This window comes from Moschus berezovskii, chromosome 13 (genome assembly GCF_049115385.1).
Source record: "Moschus berezovskii isolate FMDL1 chromosome 13, NW_MosBer_1.0, whole genome shotgun sequence".
NCBI lineage: Eukaryota > Metazoa > Chordata > Mammalia > Artiodactyla > Moschidae > Moschus > Moschus berezovskii.
Genome location: NC_142472.1, coordinates 53,204,787 through 53,228,334, shown reverse-complemented (window position 1 = coordinate 53,228,334; position 23,548 = coordinate 53,204,787). Strand labels below are relative to the sequence as shown.

At 45.3% G+C, this 23,548-nt stretch overlaps 1 protein-coding gene across 1 annotated transcript in view; it reads right to left on the bottom strand.

Moving 5' to 3' along the window:
- Positions 1-23,548, bottom strand: part of LOC129556377 (phospholipid-transporting ATPase IB) — a 485,203-nt gene that overhangs the window by 58,999 nt on the left and 402,656 nt on the right. The window contains exons 34-35 of the mRNA XM_055426358.2: positions 7,423-7,511; positions 94-198 (exon numbers count right to left, since the gene is read on the bottom strand). Of these exons, the coding sequence (XP_055282333.2) occupies positions 94-198; positions 7,423-7,511 (194 nt within the window). The remainder of the gene's footprint in view (positions 1-93; positions 199-7,422; positions 7,512-23,548) is intronic.

Sequence of the window (23,548 nt, the reverse complement as noted above, 5' to 3'; positions counted from 1 at the left end):
CACATTGAAAACCAAGAATAGGAAAGGAAACCCCAAAAGGAGGGGTAGGGAAAAGGAGAGGGGTCCTGGGGACCCTGGCCTGGCGCTACCCACCTCTTTCCATTACTGTCCCGGAGCATTGCTCTGCCCATCACTCTTGACTTGGTCTCCAGCTCCTGCACTTCCTCCAGCAGCGTTTTCTTGCAAGTGTGCTTGGCCCTGTGTCCAAGGAGAAGACAAGAAGGACATGACATGTGAACTCAGCCATGACAACAGGCTGCCCCCACCATGGGCCCTCTCTGATGTACTCTGACCCAGGCTGGGGCTTGGAGACACTGTGGAACATGTGCCAGCCCTGTGCATGGAAAGGGCTCCTCTTCTGCAACCTGGGAAGCACCCGAAGTCCTGCAGAATGGGCCCAGGCCATGGGTGTCAGCAAATGATCCCCTAAGAGCATTGCTTGTAGCTGCAGAGCTGGCTGATGCCCTCCAAGCCCAGACAGAAGCCCAGGGTTTCTGCAGGGTCACAGGTCTACCTCGAAAGCTACCTACTGCAGGACCTAAAGACCCAGAAGATGCTCTAATCCTCACCCAAGTGGACATTTGCGGGTTCTTTGGACTGTGCCCCAACTGTTAGGTCAAGAGCCCTGTGGAAACATCTTCTCTCTCCTTTTAGGGTGAAAAAAGTCACAGCAAGATGGAGTTATGATGCCAGAAGTCACTGTCGTCATGCCAAACCCTTGATCTGAAATTCAGGTCAATACAAATATCTGGGCACAGATTTCCTTTCTTCTTGCAGATTTTCTTTCCTTTCTTGCAGACCTCAGCAGCGTAAAACAATAAACACAACAGCAAAACAGGCTGGCCTTTCCAGCCTGTAAGCCTCAAACCCTCTCCCTGACCTGCAGAAAGAGTTGCCTGCACCTTCTCCTGATTAAACTAAGAAATACCTCACAATGTTTCAATAAGTGTCTGATTGCAAAGGTCTTCCTAAAACTGAGATTAAATAGAGAATGGCTGGTTAGAAGCCATACAGGTGAAGAAAGGTCATTGACGGAGATACAGGTTAGAAATGAGAAAAGAGAAACTGTAAAAAAGCAAAAGACTCCAGCAGAGCAGCACAGGGCAGTGTTCTTCTGAAAATCTTTCTCTAGTTTTTTTGCAGAAGCACATGTGGGGTGCCCATCAAGCACCCAGACTCAGAGACAGAATCAGAACCAAACTGAGTGTGTCTGCAAGGACACAGCACAATGTAATGGAACCTTCTGGAGACCTGAGCTGCTCCACAGAACCACGTGCTCCCATCCACCTTCCGCCTTCCAGGAGTCTGGGAAGACAGCGCCCAGTTGTCTGCTGACACCCCAAGTTCATTTCCGGTGGAGAGTCAGAGTGGAGATTCTGTGTAAGTGTAGGCCATTCATCTCCCCACAGGAAACAAGAACTGAACCACACAGTTTTCACACATAATTCCTTAACCACACCAAGCAGTGTCCTGAGACTCAGGGGCGATTAAAACACTGCAATTCAAAGCGGAGACAGGGGAATTTTCATTTAAACAAGAAATGAGAAGATGTTTAACTTTCTGCTGGAAAGAAGACAAAGAGAACGTGACACTGTTCGCTATGACTGAATATGCCAGGCCCAAAGTCTACCTTTGATCTCAACTGTGCTTCTGGGCTGTATTGATAAGAGCCATCTGGGTAAACAGCCTGCCCCACTCCACTTGGATTCACCCCAGATACAGGGGTCCTGTGGAGTGTGTCTGGCTTGTCCTTACTGTTTCAGGAATGTCTTCACTCCAGCACCCTCCCTTCCTTCTTCCTCTCTCACCCACAGAGCAAGCAGCACTCACCAACCTCTAGACCAGCCCCAGTGTTATCCTCTGGGCCAGGGTAGGGGAAGGGAGACACGAAGTAGGCTTGAAACAGGAGGGCTGGACCACAGGGCGCAGAGCACCAGAATCCTACAGCTTGGGTCAAGAGAAAAGAGACTCTGACCCACGGGACTGAAGCCGCCAGTTTTCACTCATTCATAAAACTGCTCGAGAAGGAAATAAGCATGTTGATTCTACTTGGCCTTGTTCACATCCCCAGTAGATGAAAATGCGTTCATACCCAAGAGTTATTCAGCAATTTTGTAGTATTTCCACAGGGCTAGTTCCCAGGAGTTAGCCTGGGAACTTAACCAGTATGAGAACATGGCTAGTCTTTCTGCCTGGAGCAATGCAGTAGAGTTGATTTAAAACCATGTTTTTGGGGACTGTCCTCGTAGTCCAGTGGCTAAGACTCTGAGCTCCCAATGCAGGGGGCCTGGGTTCAATTCCTGGTCAGGGAACTAGATCCCAAATTTGTGGTTTCTGTTTAGTCCGTAAGTTATGTCTGACTCTTTTGCAACCCCATGGACTGTAGCCTGCCAGGCTCCTCTGTCCATGGAATTCTCCAGGCAAGAATACTGGAGTGGGTTGCCATTCCCTTCTCCAGGACATCTTCCCGAACCAGGGATCAAACCTGAGCCTCCTGCTGATTCTTTACCACCAGAGAAGCCACCAGGAAAGCCCAGACCCTGCCTGCTACCACTAAAAATTCCCCCTGCCACAACAAAGATTGAAGATACCACGTGCCACAACTAAGGCCCAGTCAAAGAAATAAATAAGAATAGCTAAAAATATTTTTCTTCAAGAATCTTTACCCAATAAGGCCTTACTTAGAGAAATAATTCTAAGACCTCCCCTGCAAAAGTCTACATTTGTCATCGACTGAAATCTAATACTTCTAAGTTTCAAAAAGCCGGCCACTAAGTAGTAACCACTGGCAAGGAATCAGATCTCACCATGAGCTGGGGTTGGGTTTGTTCTGAATCACAGCTTGGGCAGAGTGAACCCAATTACCTGTGGATGGCTGTTTCCCAGGGCTCTTCCCCCAACCCCATGTCCAGAGGCCAGGTGAGCACAGAAGGGCAGGTGGGGGTGCTTAGACCCTGTAAGAGTGTGTGGCAGTCCACAGTGAACCTTCAGATAGAGAGAAAGGTATTCTCCAGGTTATCAGAGATTTTTGAAATAAGTAAGTTGGCCTAAAACCCTGAACTTTTCATCTTGTTTCTGAATTTTTTTTTTGTTCCTGGACTCCTTTTTTTTTTTTTTCCTTATGGAAGGAGAACGAGTCAGAAGGAAACATTTTAAATGTGGATGAAAATGTAAATAGAATGTGACTCAAAAGAAATTTGTCTGGTTGGAAGGTTGTTTTTTTTTCTTTTTTAATCAATGCCCCGTTGTACACAGAAATTTCTTATTACCTTTTATTTCCACTTAACTGCCTATCTGAGATTATAATAAGGAAATGAAGTCATTGCGGACTTGCTGAATGTACTGTGGGCTGACTGGTAAGGTACAGGAGATACAGTTAGACAAAAAGAGATGGGTCCCTGAGCTCTGTGGCCTTGAGCTTTATATTATTTTTATAAAGCAACAAGTAAATTGTTGCTTTATGAGCATAAGTACATGGCAGCTTACCTAAGAATGCAGTCATGGGTAAACATTTTGGAAGCACATGAGCTAAAGGATATTAAAGTAGTTCTGGACAATTTAAACTGCATGCATCTAATAAAAACATTCATTAGCCAGGTAGCATCTATCATCAATTATTTTAATAAAAGATGTGTTAGTTTAGTCCCTCATGAAAACTCTGGTTAACAGGGTAACAGAAGTTATTTGTGATGTCCAAATCTGCCTTAACATAGTTCAATAATGGATTTTCATTCGGAAATTTGAGAGACTTCACTGAAAAAAATCACCAAATTGCCTCATGCTGTTTTTTCTTCCTTACGCTTAACAGTGCAGGTCCTGAAATGGGAGAGAGACTGGGAAAGAAAGAGGGAAAATGCCGGAAGACAGAGCAACCTGCGTGCACAGAAATGCATAGTTAAGTCCCTACATACGAACCTTCAAGTTTTGAACTTTCAAAGATGAGACTGTGTGTCTGGTTCCAGCACGGAGCCAGCACCTGCTCCATCCACGCCAGGTGTGAGGGACACTGCAGCTGGCCCTCCGCCTCCGACTGCTGACGACCCTTCAGCTCTGCCATCTCCCACCTCCTCCCCTTCCACAGGTCAGTAATTCATCTTTGTTCACTCAATGCCAGCCCCTGTGTGCCTGCTATTGTCCTACTAGGAAATGTACTGTAAGATTTAAAATGTTTCATTTTTTGTTTTGTTTTTTACGTATTACTTGTGTTAAAAGTACTATAGATCCCTACAGTACTATATAGCTGATTATATTATTTATAGTTGGGTGCCTAGGCTAACTTTGTTGGACGTATGAACAAATTGGATTTAGCAAAGACACTCTTGGAATGGAACTCGTTTGTATGTAAGGGACTCACTTGTATGTGAAAAGGCAGGACTGCTTTGAGCTGGAATTTAAAAGCGTTTTCAAAATAGAGTTAACCACCAACTCTCAAAATAAAACTAAAAGGTCTTAAGACTGGCCCAAGGCAAGATGAAAGAATCACAGCAAATTTACAGAAGTTCCAGACATTGCCTCAAGCTGATTCATCAGAGCCAGCCCTCCAGCTGCCCCCTGACTCCCTATCAAGTCACTCAAGCTCTCTTCTCCAGAGTCCAGGGTACAGCCTGGCACATCACGTGACAAGAAACATTCTACAGTCTGAACCAAATGACGAGCAATTTTCTGGACAATTGTGATTAATATTTTTGTTCAGTGTATAGGACGGAAAAACAGGATAGTTTTGTAAAGCTGAAGAAAGAGAAATGACAAGTAAGTATCATGGCCTCATTAGAGGTAAGCAACTCATTATATACTTTCCCTGGGAGAAGCCTGTGAATTTACTTGAAGTGAAGTGAAAGTCACTCAGTCGTGTCTGACTCTTTGTGATCCCATGGACTATACAGTCCATGGAATTCTCCAGGCCAGAATACTGGAGTGGGTAGCCTTTCCCTTCTCCAGGGGATCTTCTCAACCCAGGGATCGAACCCAGGCCTCCCGCATTGCAGGTGGATTCTTTACCAGCTGAGATATCAGGAAAGCCCCCGAATTTACTTGACTCAACAATAAATATGTCAGGCTGGGAGTATAATAGGAGATAAAAGATGGACTCCTTGATCAGCAGCAAAATGTCCAAAGAAACTTGCCAAATTCCTGCTTTTGAGGAGAGGGATAAGTATAGTTTACATTAACTATGTATTATTGGTCATATATTTTGGGCAAACACTCGGGGTCAGAGGCTATATGAGCCATTCAATCCAAATTAAATGAGACAAAAATGCATTTCAGGAGATGGGTCTGGAATTCAGAGGGGCCTTTCCCGCTCCTACCTGGCTGGCAAGTTCTTGGAAGGAAGTGACTTCCCTTTCCATATGGTGGAGCTGGAAGCAGTGTCCTTGTTAAAATGTAAATAGCGCTAATCTGACAGTGCCAGGAAACCCTCCCCCCCCCACCCCCCACCCCGGCAAAAAAAATCCCGTTGGAGAGGATAGATAATTTGTTTCACGCAGACTGGGAACTCTTCCTTGGAATGTATTAGAAAAGATTCAGAAAACAGAGGAGGCGGCAGAGATATTACAATCTGCAAATACTCTTTTTTGAAATGGTAGAAAGATACACCTGCCAGCATCTCACTTAGCAAATATATCAGTCTCAGCAAAAATGTATGGCAGAAACCAACACAATATTGTAAAGCAATTATCCTCCAATTAAAAATAAATTAAAAATTATGTACTAATAAAATTGTTTCATATTAATTTGATAGTTGAATTAAAAGAGACCAAGATTAATTTATAATCAAGTTACTAGTCTCAAACTATATACTAAAGAGTGATCTGATGTAATCAAGATCACATTCTATTTACCTAAAACTAACTTGATGATCTTGCAAAACTTAAGAAAGTTGGCAAGGCAATATATCGTGCCATAATTGGGCTGTGTTATGAGCACAAGTCATAGAACTCAGATTTCTTTCAGTTCATTTATTAGATTAAGAAAACATCTTTCTTGGGTATCATAGTTTGATTTCCAAGGATTCCAATTCTGCTATTTATAGAACACAGTTTTAGCAGATAAAATGGAAGTAGTGATAAATCAAAAATCAGTTATTTAATTTTCACTAACAGTTGTAAAATTTAGTGAAAAGAAGGAAAAAAAGAAAACACCCAAAATATGTGCTATAAAATCCTCTCTCCCACCTTCTCTCTCTGAGGATCATTGGCTGTCAAGATAATGCCAAGATGAAGATTTTTTTCAAAATACATTCCTACCTGTTAGGTAGGAGCAGTTCTCATTGAGTGTGGGAGAAAGGGAGAGAGAAAAATGAAATCTGATGTCTTCTCCTAGAAGGTTTGGAATCAAGTCTCAATTCTCTACCTTAGAGACGCCAAATAATTATGCTTTGCCCAAAGTAATACCAATCCAGGAGTCTCGATTTTCAGGGAAGTTGGCAACAGTAGAAGTCATCAGGTCTAAACCTGACCTCAAAAATCAACCTGACCTCTTTTGCAGTATTCCTTCTTTTCCTTGCAGATTTTTTTCACATTGTAAATAATATAGTTAGAAAATAATACATTTTGAAACACAAACAAAAATTGAGCATAAGTTATTTCCTATTGAACCTATGTGATAATTTTGTCATTGTGATTAATCTTCTCATAGATTTGTAAACTGACACTTCGGGAAATTATATTCGAAGGATTCTTACTGGGAATAATTTGGGAAAACAAAGACTACTTGATTCTAAGCATTCGGTGATTTGAAATGACGTACATATACACACAATTTCCCTTTAAGCATGGAGTTTAAAGCCAGACTATATTTGTGATCACTCAGTATTGATAAAAATCAATGAATTTTGAGGGGCTTGTCTAGTGATTCAGTGGTTAAGGATCTGCCTTGTAATACAGGGGATGCTGGTTCAATCCCTGGCCAGGGAACTAAGATCCCACATGCCTGGAGGAGCCGAGTCCTCGTACTGCAACTACTGAGTCCACATCACAATTGCAGAGTTCATGCAACACAAAGAAAGATCCTGCATGACGCGATGAAGATCTCATGTGCCTCAATGAAGACCCGACACAGCTAAATCTTTAAAAAAAATCAATGAATTTTGAGTTATGCTTCTTAACCCTGGTGGAATGGATCTGTACTCAGAAATTCTCCCTTATAATCCTGTACAAGCAACACCTCTCATATGTGACCTTCACATAGCCTGACTCCTTTTCTACTATATTCTCATATCAAGGTGAAGCACAGGTTAAAAGAAAAAAAAAACAAACAAACCAAAACAAACCAAGCCAACATCCTCTATATCTGCTGTGGCAGGTGGCAGGAGACCTGTGACTTCAGAAGTCTCACAGGATCTAACACCCTATAGTGGGACTTGCTAAAGACTAACGGAGGACACAGGACAAGCCCTGGGGTATCACTTTATCTCTCACTTACGCTCTCCATGCCACATCTTCGATCAGACATGCGGTGGGAACCAGAAATAATCCCAGCCAGAAGTGCGCAGAGCTCAGAACCATGGTTGCCTGCAAAAACCAGAAGTGACACGTGCATTAAAAGTGCTGAAATGTAATTCAATCAGTATAAAATGCCCCTTAAGCAAAAGAAGGTATTAAATTCAATGAAAGCTGCAATACACACTCAGGAAGAATGTCAACGGGACCAACCGGTGGCAAGAGCCCCTCACCATGATCTCCATCAGCTCTTGTCTCCATCCTAATAGGCTGACGAGTTTTGTCTCCCTTTTTTATAGAGCACTTCAAGTCCCTTCATGGCAACAGGAGTGGGAGTGGGAAAGGAAGCAGGATTAGCCCAAGTCTCAGAACTGAACCTGAGACACGATCTCCTGATGCTGCCCACCCAGAGTTACACTGCCTCTTTAAGTGTTACATGCTGTGTATACGCTCATATACATTGATGCATATGATGGCTTTTGTATGTTCTCCTTTGGAATCTCCTCACCTTAAAAAAAAAAAAAATTCCTGGGCTTTAAACACAGTGCATCACTCCAGGCCTTGATCCAGTGAGACTGTGCAGACCACCAACCACTGGACCACCGTGAGATCACATGTCAGGAAAAACGCACGCGGGGGTCTCTTGGAGGGAGTACACTGCAGTTTTCATAGCTCTTTGGCTATCTCTAGTTCCCATTTCTCATAAAGAAAGCATAAACACAGAAGGCAAATTTAACTCACCCAGCCAGCCAGAGCAGCCCAAGCAAACCACAGGGAGGAGCTGAATTATCCAGGTTCTTTCTGCAGGTCCTGCCTTCCTCCTCCAAACCTATCCCAGGTTGATGGAGCAGCAGAAGGCGGGCTTGTTAAAGCTCCATTTGTGGGGCTGCTACATCCTGGATCATTACCGGCTGGTATACTTATCAAAGAATACAGTCATTTAAAAATAACACCTTATAGAAATGACAGTTATGTGATAGACTGGAGGTGTTAGCTAGTGCTGTGATGGTAATCATTTTCCAAGATGTAAGTGCATCAAATCGACATGCTGTATGTACCCCTTAAACATATGATGTGAGATGTCAACTGTGTCTCAATAAAGCTGGGAACTGCCTTTTGAGAAAAGTAAAAATAACGTTTGATAACAATCATGTATGTGCTATTTAAAGTGGGTTATGAAACATCAGTAAGAACTCTCATGGCTGAGGGAACTGAGGGAAATAGTCTTTGAACCCAGTTGACAAAGGTTATGTGGGGATTTGGAAGTATGGTTTTGTCGCTGGTTTTTAAAACTTGGAGCTGTTAAAACATGTCGTGGAAATAACTGATTTTAAGGGTATGTCTCCAGAAAGATTTTCTAGTGTCTTGATTTTCACATATTGACTAAGTTCGCGGTACTGAAATCTTTGCCAAGGCCACAGCTATTGTATTGAAACTGAGATTTAGATCGTTCTTATTCTCTTAGCATTAAAAAAAAAAAAAGGTTTATTAAGCTGGACTAGGTGACTAACAGCATTACTTACTCCCTTCTCCCCACTCACATACACTACGGAGTAAGGCATCCTTTTGATGTGCTAACAGCCCCTCTGGGAAGAGGCACCCTCAGTTAATACATCTTTAGCTAGTGAGGACTCTTGGATTGGGTGCCAAATGCATGGGCTTCCCTGGCGGCTCAGTGGTGAAGAATCCACCTGCCAATGCAGGAGACTCCAGTTTGATCCCTGGGCCCAGGAAGAGCCCCTGGAGCAGGAAATGGCAACCCACTCCAGTATTCTTGCCTGCAAAATGCTATGGACAGAGGAGCCTGGCGGGTTACAGTCCACGGGGTCACAAAGAGTTGGACACGACTGAGCACACAGGCCAAATGCAGAGGAACCTCTTGCAGTAAATCAGAGGAAAGTGAGGCTTGGGTGTGAAGCTACTTGATAACAAAGCCACAGCTGGTGAGAGCCCAGAGAGGGTAGAGCTGGTCTGAATGTAACACAGCACAGTATCACATCCGGACAGACCAGGGATGCCGTGAAACAAGTGGCCAGGGATCAGAACATGCAGAAACTTCTGCAGGCTCATCACACACACACAATGTCCATGGTGCTCAGGTCCAGCCACCCATGGACATGGTGATAGACGAGAGAAGGTTCTAGAAATGAGGCTGGAGAAGCCTGAGTTGGGCAAGGTCGGTCCTCGTTTCCTCTTGTGGGGTGGATTCTGGACGCCGTGATAGCCATGGAGGAGGCAACCATGGCAGTTGCTCCCCTGCCTGGAGGAGGAGACCAAGATTGCCTGGTGCATCACAGAGTGCCAGGACTTCCCATAAACCATCCTTCCCAGTCCCTTTTCTGCAGAAGAAACTGAATACTGCAACCTCCCCAGGGACCCAACTCCCTCCCTAAGTGTGAGGGGCAAAGGGCTTCTTTTTCGAGGGACTACCTCCCCATGAATGAAGAGGCAGATAACAGGAACCAGGTAATTAATACGATGTGTATGCTGACACACATATCCCAAACGGGACATCCTTCATCTCACAGGAAAGTCCTCAGCAATCACTCCTTTGGGCATTTAGAGTATCTTTAAAACTCCAAGTGTGACCTGAAAGACATGTATATTCTAAATTAGAATAAAAGCCCCCTGATAAAAAGGTCATATTTTTCTGGATCTTCAATCTCACCCAAAGATTTGAAAAATGGATCATTTCATACTGGTAAAACCAGAGTGTTCAAATACATATGAACTTGGAGGTGCAGTGAATGCTACAGGATACGTCCCTGGGCCTCCAGGGTATGTGTGTCTCCCTCATCCACCGTCAGAGGTGTTTCACGGAGAGAGAAATTAATTCAAGAGAGTGGACCTAACAGTCAAGAATACATATCTGGTGTGGAGACTACACATTAGATGACCAATCCCTGAGGTGGGAGCTTAGAGAGGCAGAAGCAGGCGTTGTTGGGGCGACACAGAAGGGCCGTGGATCACCAGGCTTCAATCACACTACAGTTTTGCTGATTCAGGTTTCAAGTGGATCCTACCTGGATCAAGGTTTTCCTATTTCCAAGCCACTGGATCTCTTGGGAGTGCTTCTCAATCTAGATCTCAGAATGGACACAGAAGGGACAAGGATTCCCCTTGGGGTCAGGGCCACTGTCTTCTCCTCCATGAGTCACCATGAGCATTTGCTGGGGGTGGGGGGGCAGAGTCCTCGCCCCTGGGCAGCAGCCTCAGGCTACCAACTCTTGCTGTCCTGGGGGATTTCTCAGCAGTTGAGCAGGTGGACGGAGCAAGGACTTCAGGTTCACACGGAGCTGGGAGGGAGCTGTGCCTCTAAGCTTTAGATGGTGATGCCTGCATGGGGCCACTGCCCTCTGCCTGCCTCAGTTTCCCCTGAGCAGCCAGGACCAGGACAGTGGAAGCTCCTCCCTTCGAGGGGCTGTGGCACCCACCTTACTGTCAGCTGCACTCATAGACGATCCATGCCACCAAAGCCCCAAGCAAACCTTCAAAAATAAGCCCGTGCTCCTCCCTTCCTTGAAGTCTTCCTAGCTCTCCCAACCCCCAAACATCTGATCTGGAAACAGCTCTGCCTGTAAGATGACTTAGAGCCGCCAGTGAGCTCAGGGCTGGCGCGGGGCACCGTGTCTGAGCCCCCGCCCGCCCACTGGCTGCGCTCCAGCCCTCTGCTGCCTTCCTGGAGCAGAGCAGCCCGGGACCCTCGATGAGACGTTTTCTCCACTGTTTTCTTTACCTCTGACAACTGCAACTGAAACTGAGCAGCAGCCCGCAGCCCCCCAGGGAGCCCTTCTGCAGTTTTTCCCTCTCTCTCACTCTTGCTGTTACTTTTTACAGCTCCTCCAACCAAAGTTCAGATTGCTATTTTTTTTTAAGAGAATAAAAAGAGTCTTGGGAAGAAAAGATTTGACTTCATAAACAGTTTATGATAACCAAACGAGAATCGCAAATGACCCATCCCAAGGACCAGATTGAGAAATGAAAACTATGCTTTCTACTTTTAAACTAAATTTATTTTGTGAAGCTAGAAACTTCACAGCAACAACTATTGTGCCTTCCCTTCTCCAAGGTTTTGGAGCACTTGGTACGGACCGACTTTGAGGTCCCTTTGTAGAGACTCGGGGATGGAGGAGGGCCATCCACGCCTCCAGGGCCTCATCTCCACCCACTGACAACATATGTTGTGGGCACCTTCTCATCTCCATGGACACACTGCTTGATGTACACAAGGATCCGCCAACATACCCTGCACCAGCTCCAAATTCCCCACAGGGGCTTCTCAAATAATAGACGTGTATTAGCAGCTGAAATTAGTGATGGACAGCGAAGCCTGATGTGCTGCAATCCATGGGGTTGCAAAGAGTTGGACACGACTGAGCATCTGAAGCTGAACTGACTGAGTACCTGAAAATCAACCCTCCCACCTCCCCACTCCTCCCCTAGCATTTCCTACTTTCATTAGGTGACACCACTTGCCTCAGGCTTGTGTAAGAGATGGGTTTTTGTTTCTGCTTCTCTTCTCTTATATTAAACCTCTCTTCCTGGGCACTTCCACATATATTGTTTCTAAGCCCCACAAAAACCCCCTGCAAGAGATACACTAATTGTTCCCATTTTATAGATGAGGCAACTAAGGCTCAAGGACAAGTGGCCAATTCAAGGTCACCTGTAGCCAGGTCTCTCTGACTCCAGTGCCAGGGCCTCTCCTGTGGTCTGAGAGCCATATTCTCAACAGACAGTGGCTTTAATGGCTCCTCATAATTTTCTAGTATTTTCTCTACCATTTTGCTAGCATTTCAATAACTTTTATTTTAATAAATTGCAAGCCTTTCAGTTCATTTCAGTTCAGTCGCTCAGTCATGTCCGACTCTTTGCGACCCCATGAATCACAGCACGCCAGGCCTCCCTGGAGTTCACTCAAACTCACGTCCATCGAGTCGGTGATGCCATCTAGCCATCTCATTCTCTGTCATCCCCTTCTCCTCCTGCCCCCAATCCCTCCCGGCATCAGAGTCTTTTCCAGCGAGTCAACTCTTCGCATGAGGTGGCCAAAGTATTGCAGTTTCAGCTTTAGCATCAATCCTTCCAATGAACACCCAGGACTGATCTCCTTTAGAATGGACTGGTTGGATCTCCCTGCAGTCCAAGGGACTCTCAAGAGTCTTCTCCAACACCACAGTTCAAAAGCATCAATTCTTCGGCGATCAGCTTTCTTCACAGTATCAGTCCAACTCTCATATCCATACATGACCACAGGAAAAACCATAGCCTTAGATATGTATAATCCAGCTGCTCAGAAGTCCTACTCTATTGTAACTTTTCTGACCTTGTCTTTTTCCATTCTGCTTAAAATGCAACATTTTTTGATGATGGATTTAATAACTGGGTTATTTCATGGGAATGTCATTGTTCCAGAGGATGATGCAATGTGCTGACCCAGCGAGCAGGCGTACATTGTCTCAATTAACAGATAATACAGTGCCATGTCCATAAAAACTAGAGTCCAGTACTGAAAGAGCTGTGGGTCTGAGTGGGTCTCATGGTCCTTACTATTTTTCAGTAGGACAAGTCTTATTAAGGTTGTTACTTGTGAAGCAAAACCAACATCTTAGTCTTCACAGCATCCTGGCTGGCATCAACAGGTTAGGAAACAATCATTTTTGTAAAAAGGTCTTTGATGACAAAGGCTCATATAGTCAAAGCTATGGTTTTTTCCAGTAGTCATGTATGGATGTCAGAGTTGGACCATAAAGAAGGCCAAGTGTCGAAGAATTGATGCTTTCAAACTGTGGTGCTGAAGAAGACTCTTGAGTCCCTTCAACAGCAAGGAGATCAAACCAGTCAATCCTAAAGGAAATCTACCCTGAATATTCATGGGACAGACTAATGCTGAAGCTAAAGCTCCAATACTGTGGCCACCTGATGCGATGAGCTGACTCACTGGAAAAGACCCTGATGCTGGGAAAGATTGAAGGCAGGAGAAGAAGGGGGAGACAGAGGATGAGATGGGTGGATGGCATCAATGGACATGAGTTTGAGCAAGTCCCGGGAGATGGTGAAGACCTGGGAAGCCTGGCGTGCTGCAGTTCACGGGGTAACAAAGAGTCAGACATGACTTAGCAACAGAACAACATCTCATCTTGCTGGACAAGCTCCATCCGGCTCTCCTCCCTTCCCCCCATTTCCTCATGCTATCGCTGTACCCTGATGGCAGCGGGGGGATGGGATAGGAGAAAGAAAGAACTTGGGAGGTAAAATGAAAGTGAAGTAAAGTGAAAGTCGCTCAGTTGTGCCCGACTCTTTTTGACCCCATGGACTAAACAGTCCATGGAATTCTCCAGGCCTGAATACTGGAGTGGTAACTGTGCCCTTCTCCAGAGGATCTTCTCAACCCAGGGAGTGAACCCAGGTCTCCCACATTGCGGGCAGATTCTTTACCAGCTGAGTCACCAGGGAAGCCCAAGAATACTGGAGTGGGTAGCCTATCCCTTCTCTAGGGGATCTTCCCGACCTAGGAATTGAACCGGGGTCTCCTGCATCATGGGCGAATTCTTTACCAACTGAGCTATCATGGAAGTCCTGAGAGGTAAAATAATCAAGAGGACAGGGTGGGAGAGTGGTCCCAGCAGAGTGCAGAGAGGGAATGGGGCAGAAGGTGTGACTCTGGAAGTTCAAGGGCCAGTATAAACTCAGAGGTGCTAAGGGCAACTTTCCAAGACCCCAGACACACACAGCACTTCACAATTGTAAGAAACAACCCTCCAGCTCCTCTGATGAATAACGACATGAACGAAAGCCTATCTCCTCCCAAGTCTTTCCTCGGGCTCCCAGGCTCCGGATGACTTGGGAAAAGGAGCAGGAGACCCATCACACATCCTGTTTCACCTCTGTCCTGTTACAACTATAATTCAGATGAAACACACACACACGTCTATGCGCGAAAGTTAGCATCACATCCCGGAATATGAAATACTACACATGTGCCGTGGGGCTAATTTACAGTTACTGCGGGATCCGCAACTGTGTAATTTCCTGGCTTTGGTCTGTATGGTTTTTCAGACTCAACATTTTATTAACTTTTTCTTTAACCCAGCTATCTGTTTTTGGCTAGTATTCCCCATCATACTCGCGTGCATATTTCTAAGCTGAATATCATGTTGTAAAGGTCTGTCTATTTCCTCTCATCTCTCTCAGTCCATCTGTATTTTTATGTTTCACCTCCTGGGTCTTCACCTTTTTTTGGCTCTGTAAATTTAATTAATGTAGTTTTGACTTTCTTTACCAGGTCACTGTTGAAAATTTACATAAAACAGATGCAATTTTTTCATCACACTCTAATAGAAACATATCAGCTATGTTTCCCTTTCCCACATATTTCATTTTATCTCAATATAGCTTCCCGAGTTTAAAAATTCATAGATGCAATAGCACATGAATGTTTTTGACTGATTCTTCTATAGATAGCCTACTACATTTCAGCATCTTCTCATGTTAGAACTGGGTTGTCAACATACATAACATATGATAGCATTTGCTCGTCATAAAATCATCTAGACTTTCTTTTCTTCTTTAAGAGTTCAATACAAATATTATATACATATGTATATATTCTTTTTCATATTCTTTTCCATTATGCTTTATCACAGGATATTGAATAGAGTTCCCTGTGCTGTACAGTAGGACCTTGCTGCTTAACCAGCCCATAGATTTGCATCTGCTGATCCCAGTCCATTCCTCCCCTACCTCCTTGGCAACCACAGGTTTGTTCTCTACGTCTGTGGGTCTGTTTCTGCTTTGTAGAAAAGTTCACTTGCATTGTATTTTAGATGCCGAATACAAGTGACATCATATGGTATTTTAGACCTTCTTTTCTTTTGTCTTTGTTCCCTTAATATTGTTGAAGGCACTGTGGGATTTCTTTGCTTTTATAGAAATGCCGTATATTAATTTTAGAGAAATGAAGATGCTTTCAGAGGAGAAATAAAATTCAATAATTATCCCTCTTTCTCATTTTTAGAAAACAAAACAAAAACCAGTTAGGTTACTTTGAGGCACTGTTAAAAAAAAGTTCCTAGCTGATTGTGTGAATGAATTCTACTAATGCATTTGAGATTTTGAATAATAGAATGTTTATTCCAAGGATCCATTTTGCTTTTTCTCAAGCTTTTACTTGTTTATTCATTATGGAAATTCATGCCAATGATATACAATTTTATGTCTCCTTTATATTTATTTTTTCTTTAAAAACATTTATTAGCAACCTATCACCATTCCTTTGTTCTCCATATTAACTACCTGCTTTCTCCCTAGCACAAATGTTTATATGTTTACCTCCAGAAAACACAACATATATATTGCTGAGTCACTTCAGTCGTGTCTGACTCTGTGCGACCCCATAGATGGAAGCCCACCAGGCTCCCCCGTCCCTGGGATTCTCCAGGCAAGAACACTGGAGTGGGTTGCCATTTCCTTCTCCAATGTGTGAAAATGAAAAGTGAAAGTGAAGTCGCTCAGTCGTGTCCGACCCTTAGCGACCCAACGGACTGCAGCCTACCAGGCTCCTCCATCCATGGGATTTTCTAGGCAAGAGTACTGGAGTGTCTTGCCATTGTCTTCTCCGCAACATATATACTACAGTCTCAGAAAAAAACAAAAAATTCCTATCAACTCTAAGGTGGTAATAGTTGAACATACATCTTTGCCTGTAATTATTTCTACTGAAATTTCTACTGAAACCCTTGAAAGTGAAAACCACTCAGTTGTGTCTGACTGTTTGTGAACCTGTGGACTATACAGTCCATGGGATTCTCCAGGCCAGAATACTGGAGTGGGTAGCCTTTCGCTTCTCCAGGGAATCTTCCCAACCCATGGATCGAACCCATGTCTCCTGCATTGTGGGCAGATTCTTTATTAGCTGAGCCACAAGGGAAGCCCAAGAATACTGGAGTGGGTAGCCTATCCCTTCTCCAGCAGATCTTCCCGACCCAGGAATCAAACTGGAGTCTCCTGCATTGCAGGGGTATTGTTTACCAACTGAGCTATCAGGGAAGCCCTCTGAAATAAATAGGCTATAAATAAGTTGGCAACAGACCTAATGGAAGAGAAAAATCAGGAAAAAAAAAAAGTATTCTGAGTTCTATTCCACTTAGAGTCCCTATTTAAATACTTTTATTTAAAATTTTTCTTCAATGAGTCTTACTGGCTGAGGTGACTCTAATCATGCCATTCCTTTCTTTCCGGCTCTTTAAATGACTTTATTTTTTAAACCAACAACAGTTACTGACATGCAGTGACCAACACAATTGAATTGTATGAGAAATCAGACTGAAGTCCATCAACCACACAGAGGGTGACCCAGAAGCACTTAATATAGTTGTCTTCTGGTTAGCTTCCCACAGAGCAGCGCTAAGAAGCAGCGAGGCTCACTGATGGTCATTGAGCAAATACTGAAACTGTCACCCACAGCATGGTATGCTCTGGATCTCTAACTCATAGCGTCTTGGAAAGCAGGCCGAGGATGAGACAACAGTACAAGTACCGCTGGTGGAGCAGCTGGACAGAGGAATTTTAGGATGGCCAGAAATGGGCAGGAAGAAACAACTCTGTGTTATCCTGGGGTAAATCAAGCCCAGCCTTAAAGGAGCCCCCTGGAAGCCGGGACAGGGGTGGGCCACCAAGCTTCCAGGGCTCTGCCAACCATCTCCCAGTGATTCACGTGGAGTCAATCAGAGGATACCACTCTGATGCTTCGGAGTCAGGACCCCACTGATTAATTCACAGTTTAGAATCTGAACGAGTATCTGTGGGATTAGGGTTTCTTCACTTCTCTGTTCAGCTGGACTTGTACATGATGATGGACGATTTTTCCTTCAATCCAAGGACACCAGGAGAATATCTGTTTGGCACCCTGATCTGCAGGCCCATTGAGGCTTACTTCCTAGAACTTCTCACCACAGGTTCCACGGGGCCTGTCCAGTCCCCACAATGAATTACTTCCACAGATTCTGGGGCCCACAGCCTCCCCAAGTCCTCCCCTGTAATCCCCAACATCTGTTCTGTGTCCAGCGCTGACCAGCGTGGGAACTGGCAAGTCCCGGCCGTCAGCATCGCACAGAAGAGCCGCCAGGCCTGCACGGCCTCCGCTCCGTGATTCCAGCTGAACACGCCAGATGTGGTGAGGCTCTCAGTTAAACCACTAGCGGGCCAGAGGAAATACCTGTTTAGAACTCGTCCAAAATAAATGCGTGGTGAGCATTCCGGGTGCACAGCAGCAGTGGAGATTAGAGAGCTCGGGGTTCTGAGGTGTGTCAGATACCCTAACTCCTAGGTTGATGTGAACGTGTGCTTTTACCACCTTTTAATTGAGGATGCTTCATCTGAGGTTGCATGCGTGCATGCTCGGTCTCTCAGCCGTGTCCTACCCTTTGCAATCTCACAGACTGTAGCCCACCAGGCTCCTCTGTCCATGGGATTCTCCAGGCAAAAATATTGGAGTGGGTTGCCATTTCGTCCTCCAGGGGATCTTCCCAAGTCTCCTGCGTCTCTTGCATTGGCAGGTGGATTCTTTACCTGCTGAACCATTTGGGAAGCCCACCCATCTGAGGTTGGTTTGGGTCTTATTCCTTTCTGGGTGACACACACAATTTCATGAAATTCATAACTTCAACCTCAACCCAGTGTCTCATATTATCCTATTTTGCACTCAAGCTAATACCTGCCATAAAAAAATAGAATGCGTTGTTTTTTAACAGGATGCCTGATCTATTTGGAGAGAATATGACCAAAAGTAAACATGAGTCTCTGTGTTGGTATTTTGCCTATAACAGAGAAGCAGGGCTCCACCTCATCTGGTCAGCGGTCCAGCTGGCAAGGATGACCCAACTCTCCTTCAAGTCTCACCATCAGTGGAGATGGTGTATTTTATTTATTTGTGGTATTCAGTTCAGTTCAGTTCAGTCGCTTAGTCGTGTCCAACTCTTTGCGACCCCATGAACCACAGCACGCCAGGCCTCCCTGTCCATCACCAGCTCCCGGAGTTCACTCAAACTCATGTCCATCGAGTTGGTGATACCATCCAGCCATCTCATTCTCTGTCGTCCCCATCTCCTCCTACCTCCAATCCCTCCCAGCATCAGACTCCTTTCCAGTGAGTCAACTTGTCGCATGAGGTGGCCAAAGTATTGGAGTTTCAGCTTTAGCATAAGTCCTTCCAATGAACACCCAGGATTGATCTCCTCCAGAATGGACTGGTTGGATCTCCTTGCAGTCCAAGGGACTCTCAAGAGTCTTCTCCAGCACCACAGTTCAAAAGCATCAATTCTTTGGCGCTCAGCTTTCTTCACAGTCCAACTCTCACATCCATACATGACCACGGGAAAAACCATAGCCTTGACTAGACGGACCTTTGTTGGCAAAGTAATGTCTCTGCTTTTTAATATGCTATCTAGGTTGGTCATAACTTTCCTTCCAAGGAGTAAGCGTCTTTTAATTTCATGGCTGCAATCAGCATCTGCAGTGATTTTGGAGCCCAAAAAAATAAAGTCTGACACTGTTTCCACTGTTTCCCCATCTATTTCCCATGAAGTGATGGGACCAGATGCCATGATCTTTGTTTTCTGAATGTTGAGCTTCAAGCCAACCTTTTCACTCTCCTCTTTCGCTTTCATCAAGAGGCCTTTGAGTTCCTCTTCACTTTCTGCCATAAGGGTGGTATCATCTGCATATCTGAGGTTATTGATATTTCTCCCGGCAATCTTGATTCCAGCTGGTGCTTCTTCCAGCCCAGCGTTCCTCATGATGTACTCTGCATATAAGTTAAATAAGCAGGGTGACAATATACAACCTTGACGTACTTCTTTTCCTATTTGGAACCAGTCTGTTGTTCCATGACCAGTTCTAACTGTTGCTTCCTGACCTGCATACAGGTTTCTCAAGAGGCTGGTCTTGTGGTATTTGTGGTATTGCTTTGTTCCAAATGCATCCAAGGGGAAGTGAATAAACATGAAACAAAAAATAAGCAACACAATTGAACATGAAATATGGGACACCTCTGTCATGTGGGCAGCCTGCCTAATTCCCCAAAAGTTAATATGGTGAGTTGAATGATGAAGTGCCAACCTCCTTGAGCTCAAGTGCATACATCTGTAAAATGGGGCTATCTTATCCTTGGAGGGTGAATTTGGGCATCAAGTACCATTAAGAAAGCTAAACACCAAAGAATTGATGCTTTCAAACTGTGGTGCTGGAGAAGACTCTTGAGAGTCCCTTGGACAGCAAGGAGATCAAACCAGTCCATCCTAAAGGAAACCAACCCTGAATATTCATGGGAAGGACTGATGCTGAAGCTGAAGCTCCAATACTTTGGTCACCTGATTGCAAATAGCTGACTCACTAGAAAAGACCCTGATTCTGGGAAAGATTGAGGGCAGGAGAAGAAGAGGATGACAGAGGATGAGATGGTTGGATGGCATCACCGACTCAATGGTGAGCAAGTTTGAGCAAACTCTGGGAGATAGTGAAGGACAGGGAAGCCTAGCGTGCTGCGGTCCATGGGTCACAAAGAGTCGGACATGACTTAACAATAGAACAACAACCACCGTATATAAATTGCCAATAGGGTAATTGGCACTGGGCTTTTTAGCACGTTGCAAAACTTGGCAAAATCTAACTCTCTACAAGGGCACCTGAGGCCACTTATGGTCTTTCATTCAAGACCCAGCTCTTGGCCTTGCATGCCCAGCCGTGCATTCTGGCCACATGGACTGTCTACATTTCTTCAAATCCTCAAGGTTCTTTTTTTTTTGAGGGGGGCTCTGCCCACCTTGTTTTATGCTTGACTGACAGTGCCCACCTCTGCCATGGTTCTAACAGTGAGAGTTCCTCTTCCTTCTTCAGGATTCAGTTCAAGGATCACCCCCTCGGTGTCTCCAGGCAGAATGGTCCACTTCCTCCCTTGTGTTCGTCTTTATCGGTGACAGTTCTATTGCTGCTGCTTCTTGCATGACTGTGTGGCTGCATGGTCACTTGCTGTCCCCTGGGTTAACACACAGAGATGGCCCTACAACAATAGCATTCACCTCTGTTTCATAGATGGGGAAAGTCTGGTCCAGAGAGGTCATGTGTCCTCCCTCTGGAGCCAGAGGTAAGAACCACCCCCTGGTCCAGGTAGGTAGACCTCAGGGTGTACCTGCTTTCCACAGTGTCTTGTGATTCTGCTCTGTGCTTAGGGATGCTCATGTGTTGCTTGATCTTCTTCCTTAGACGGAAAGCCTCCTGAGATTGGAGGTGGGTCCTCAGTGGCCAATGTCATAGGTTCGCTGGCACAGGCTAGTCATATACACTATAGAATCTACACTGTCATCTTGGTTGGGGTACAAATATCTGGTTAGAAAGCTAAGGCCGGGCCCACGAGTACCACCATTTCCTAATTCTTCTGCAGCTGATACTCAGTATTTTTATCCAGACTCTTAAGGATTCTTCAGTTGGCATCAGGCAAACCTCTTCCCTGGCCTGGCTTTCCAGCAGTCAGATCGGGTTAGGTTCCTCAGCACATGGGTCCATTTTGAGCTGATGACTGAATGATCCTCTCTGAGGAGCAGGCAGGTGCTCACTCCCAGGTCGGCCTGCCCTAGCCCTGGGAGACACGGTGCTGGCCTGTAGTACTGTGATTCTGGTGATAAGTCCTCAGTGAAGGAACACAGCAAACCCTAAGATGTTGACGGTTTTCACCACCCTGATCCCCCTTTGGCAGATGACGCAGCAAAGCGTAAAGATATGGTGACTCATCTAAGGTCACACAGACAAGAAGGAGTCCAGCTGGCAGACCCCGTGCTCTGAACCCTGAACTGTGCTGTTTCTTAGGCAAACCCAGCTTTTACTAAAGCCTCTAGAGACAGCAGGGAAAAGCAGGCAAGGAATCCGAGATTATGACCGCCAAACCAGGCAGAAAAACTGGACCGGCCCTGCCTTGTAATCTGGCCTCAGTGGAAGGAAAGCTGAGTAAACAGAAGTTGGAGGAAAAGTTCACACATGGCTCACAATAACGCACTGGGAATGGGAAACCTCGCCGGGAAGATGAAAAGTGAAATTTGGGGGCATTCAATATGGTTCCTTTCAGCTCTAAAGCCCACGACTGACTTCCCCAGCAGGCCTGGAGCAATCCAAACACCCAGGACAAATCCTATAAGCGTGCCTAATGGAATAATCCACACTCTGTTTGCTTGGGGTTTTGAAGCATCAAAACAGTTCCTTTCTGTGCTTACTTTGGCTCCCCTGCAGTTTTAATTAAGCCTCCCGCAGCTCACGAGCATATGAAAATTAGGCAGAAAGAAAACCCGGGCCCTCTGATGCCAGGGACCACAAGGTGCAGGCCTTCCGGTTTGCTCTTTGCTTGAGCAGCCTCAACGAATGTTCAGAGTCCACCCGAAGGGAGAATTTTCCATCTTATTTTCTTCTGTGAGGAGGGGACCGTGATGACTCAAATGATGAAAAGGTTTCTTGTGGGAAGCTACAACAAAACAGGCACCAGGGAATCCCCAGGCTAGGCTGTCATTTCTCCTTTGACCCGTCCCGGGAGATGGGATGACTGGACCTCTTCCCTCTCTGCTCCTCTCTGACGATCACAGCATCCGCCCACCAGCTGTGATGAAACCATACTCTGGTCCTACCCCTGGTCTGCTGTCACGGAAGCTAGACATGTCAGGTCTGCACCCTGTGGGTAAGTTTATTATAAAACAAGGAGCTCACCTACAAGTATATCCAATGCATCTAGCAAGGGAGACCAACAAGACACAATTTCCTCCAGAATCTCACATTCTGGTGCAGGAGAGGAAAAAAGAAAGTGTTTCTGGACCACAGAGAATGAGAGCTGAAATGAACACTGATTCTGACTTTTTCTCTCCCAACATTTCTGGAAGAAGGTATTTGCTCCACCATGATCCAGAGCACCCAGGTTTTTCTGGTCCTTCGGTGCTACCACCCTCAGCAGTGGTTTTCTTCTTTCCTCTCTCTCGTGGCCTCATGGCCCCAAGATGGCAGACGTAGCACTAGACCTTCCATCTGTCTTCCAGGAGGGAAGACAAGGCAGCCTATCCAGCTCCCCTCATGCTGGAAGGCCCTGGCTGACATCCCCACTGACCACTAGATAGTTTTGGCTCATAGGACCACTTCCAGCTACCAGGGAGTTGGCCCCCTAAATATGTGTCTCCTTAGCATCCTTAGTGGTAAGTGGTAGGAACCAAAGAGGTTGCTAATGGCACTTGAGTCGGCTATGGAGATGTAACTGGGGGAAGAGGCAGTTAGCTTGAGGGAAGAGAGCAATCGTATGGCTCCTGAGAAAGAAGGTGAAAACACATGATACAGAGGAGCTGGGAGAAAGAGAAACATGAAGGTGGTGATAGCTCAGTCACCAGTGTGGCACACGGGACCATCCTCGGACAGAGCGCAAGCAAGGGAGGGCGGGGGAGAAGTGGTGACCATGGCAATGTCCTCTGGGCAACATGGAGGAGCACCTGTCTGTACTTAGGGTGACCCGCCGGGCTGGACTCCAGCACAGAAACCTAGGACCATATTGCATTACTGAAACACCACTTCTGATACCAATTTCCTTTTAACTACTTATTGGGTGGGCCAAAAAGTTTGTTTGGGTTTTTCCATAATGTTGTATGTAAAAGCCCAAAAACTTTTTGGCCAATTCAGTTGAATACTTATTTTGTTTTTTCTTAAATAGGTTTCAAATTCATGGGGAGTTCTTGCTCTTTATTCCTTTTAAATATTTAAGGGACTGGCTGAACTAATTTTAGGGTGTAAATATCAATGTAGGCTTAAAGGAAAGAAGACTGAGAAATATTGTCAACAATTTCCACTTGAACACAGAGAAGTAAGTGGAATAAATATTTTTCCTACCTCCCTCAATTACACAATTTTGAATCAACTGAAAGGATTCTAGGGCATCCCTGGTAGTCCAGTGGCTGAAAATCCGCCTTGCAATTCAGGAGACACTGGTTCGATCCCTGGTCTGGGAAGATTCCACTCGCCTCGGGGCAACTAAGATCACATGCCATAACAACTGAGCCGGTGCTCTGGAGCCTGGGAGCTGCAACTACTGAGCT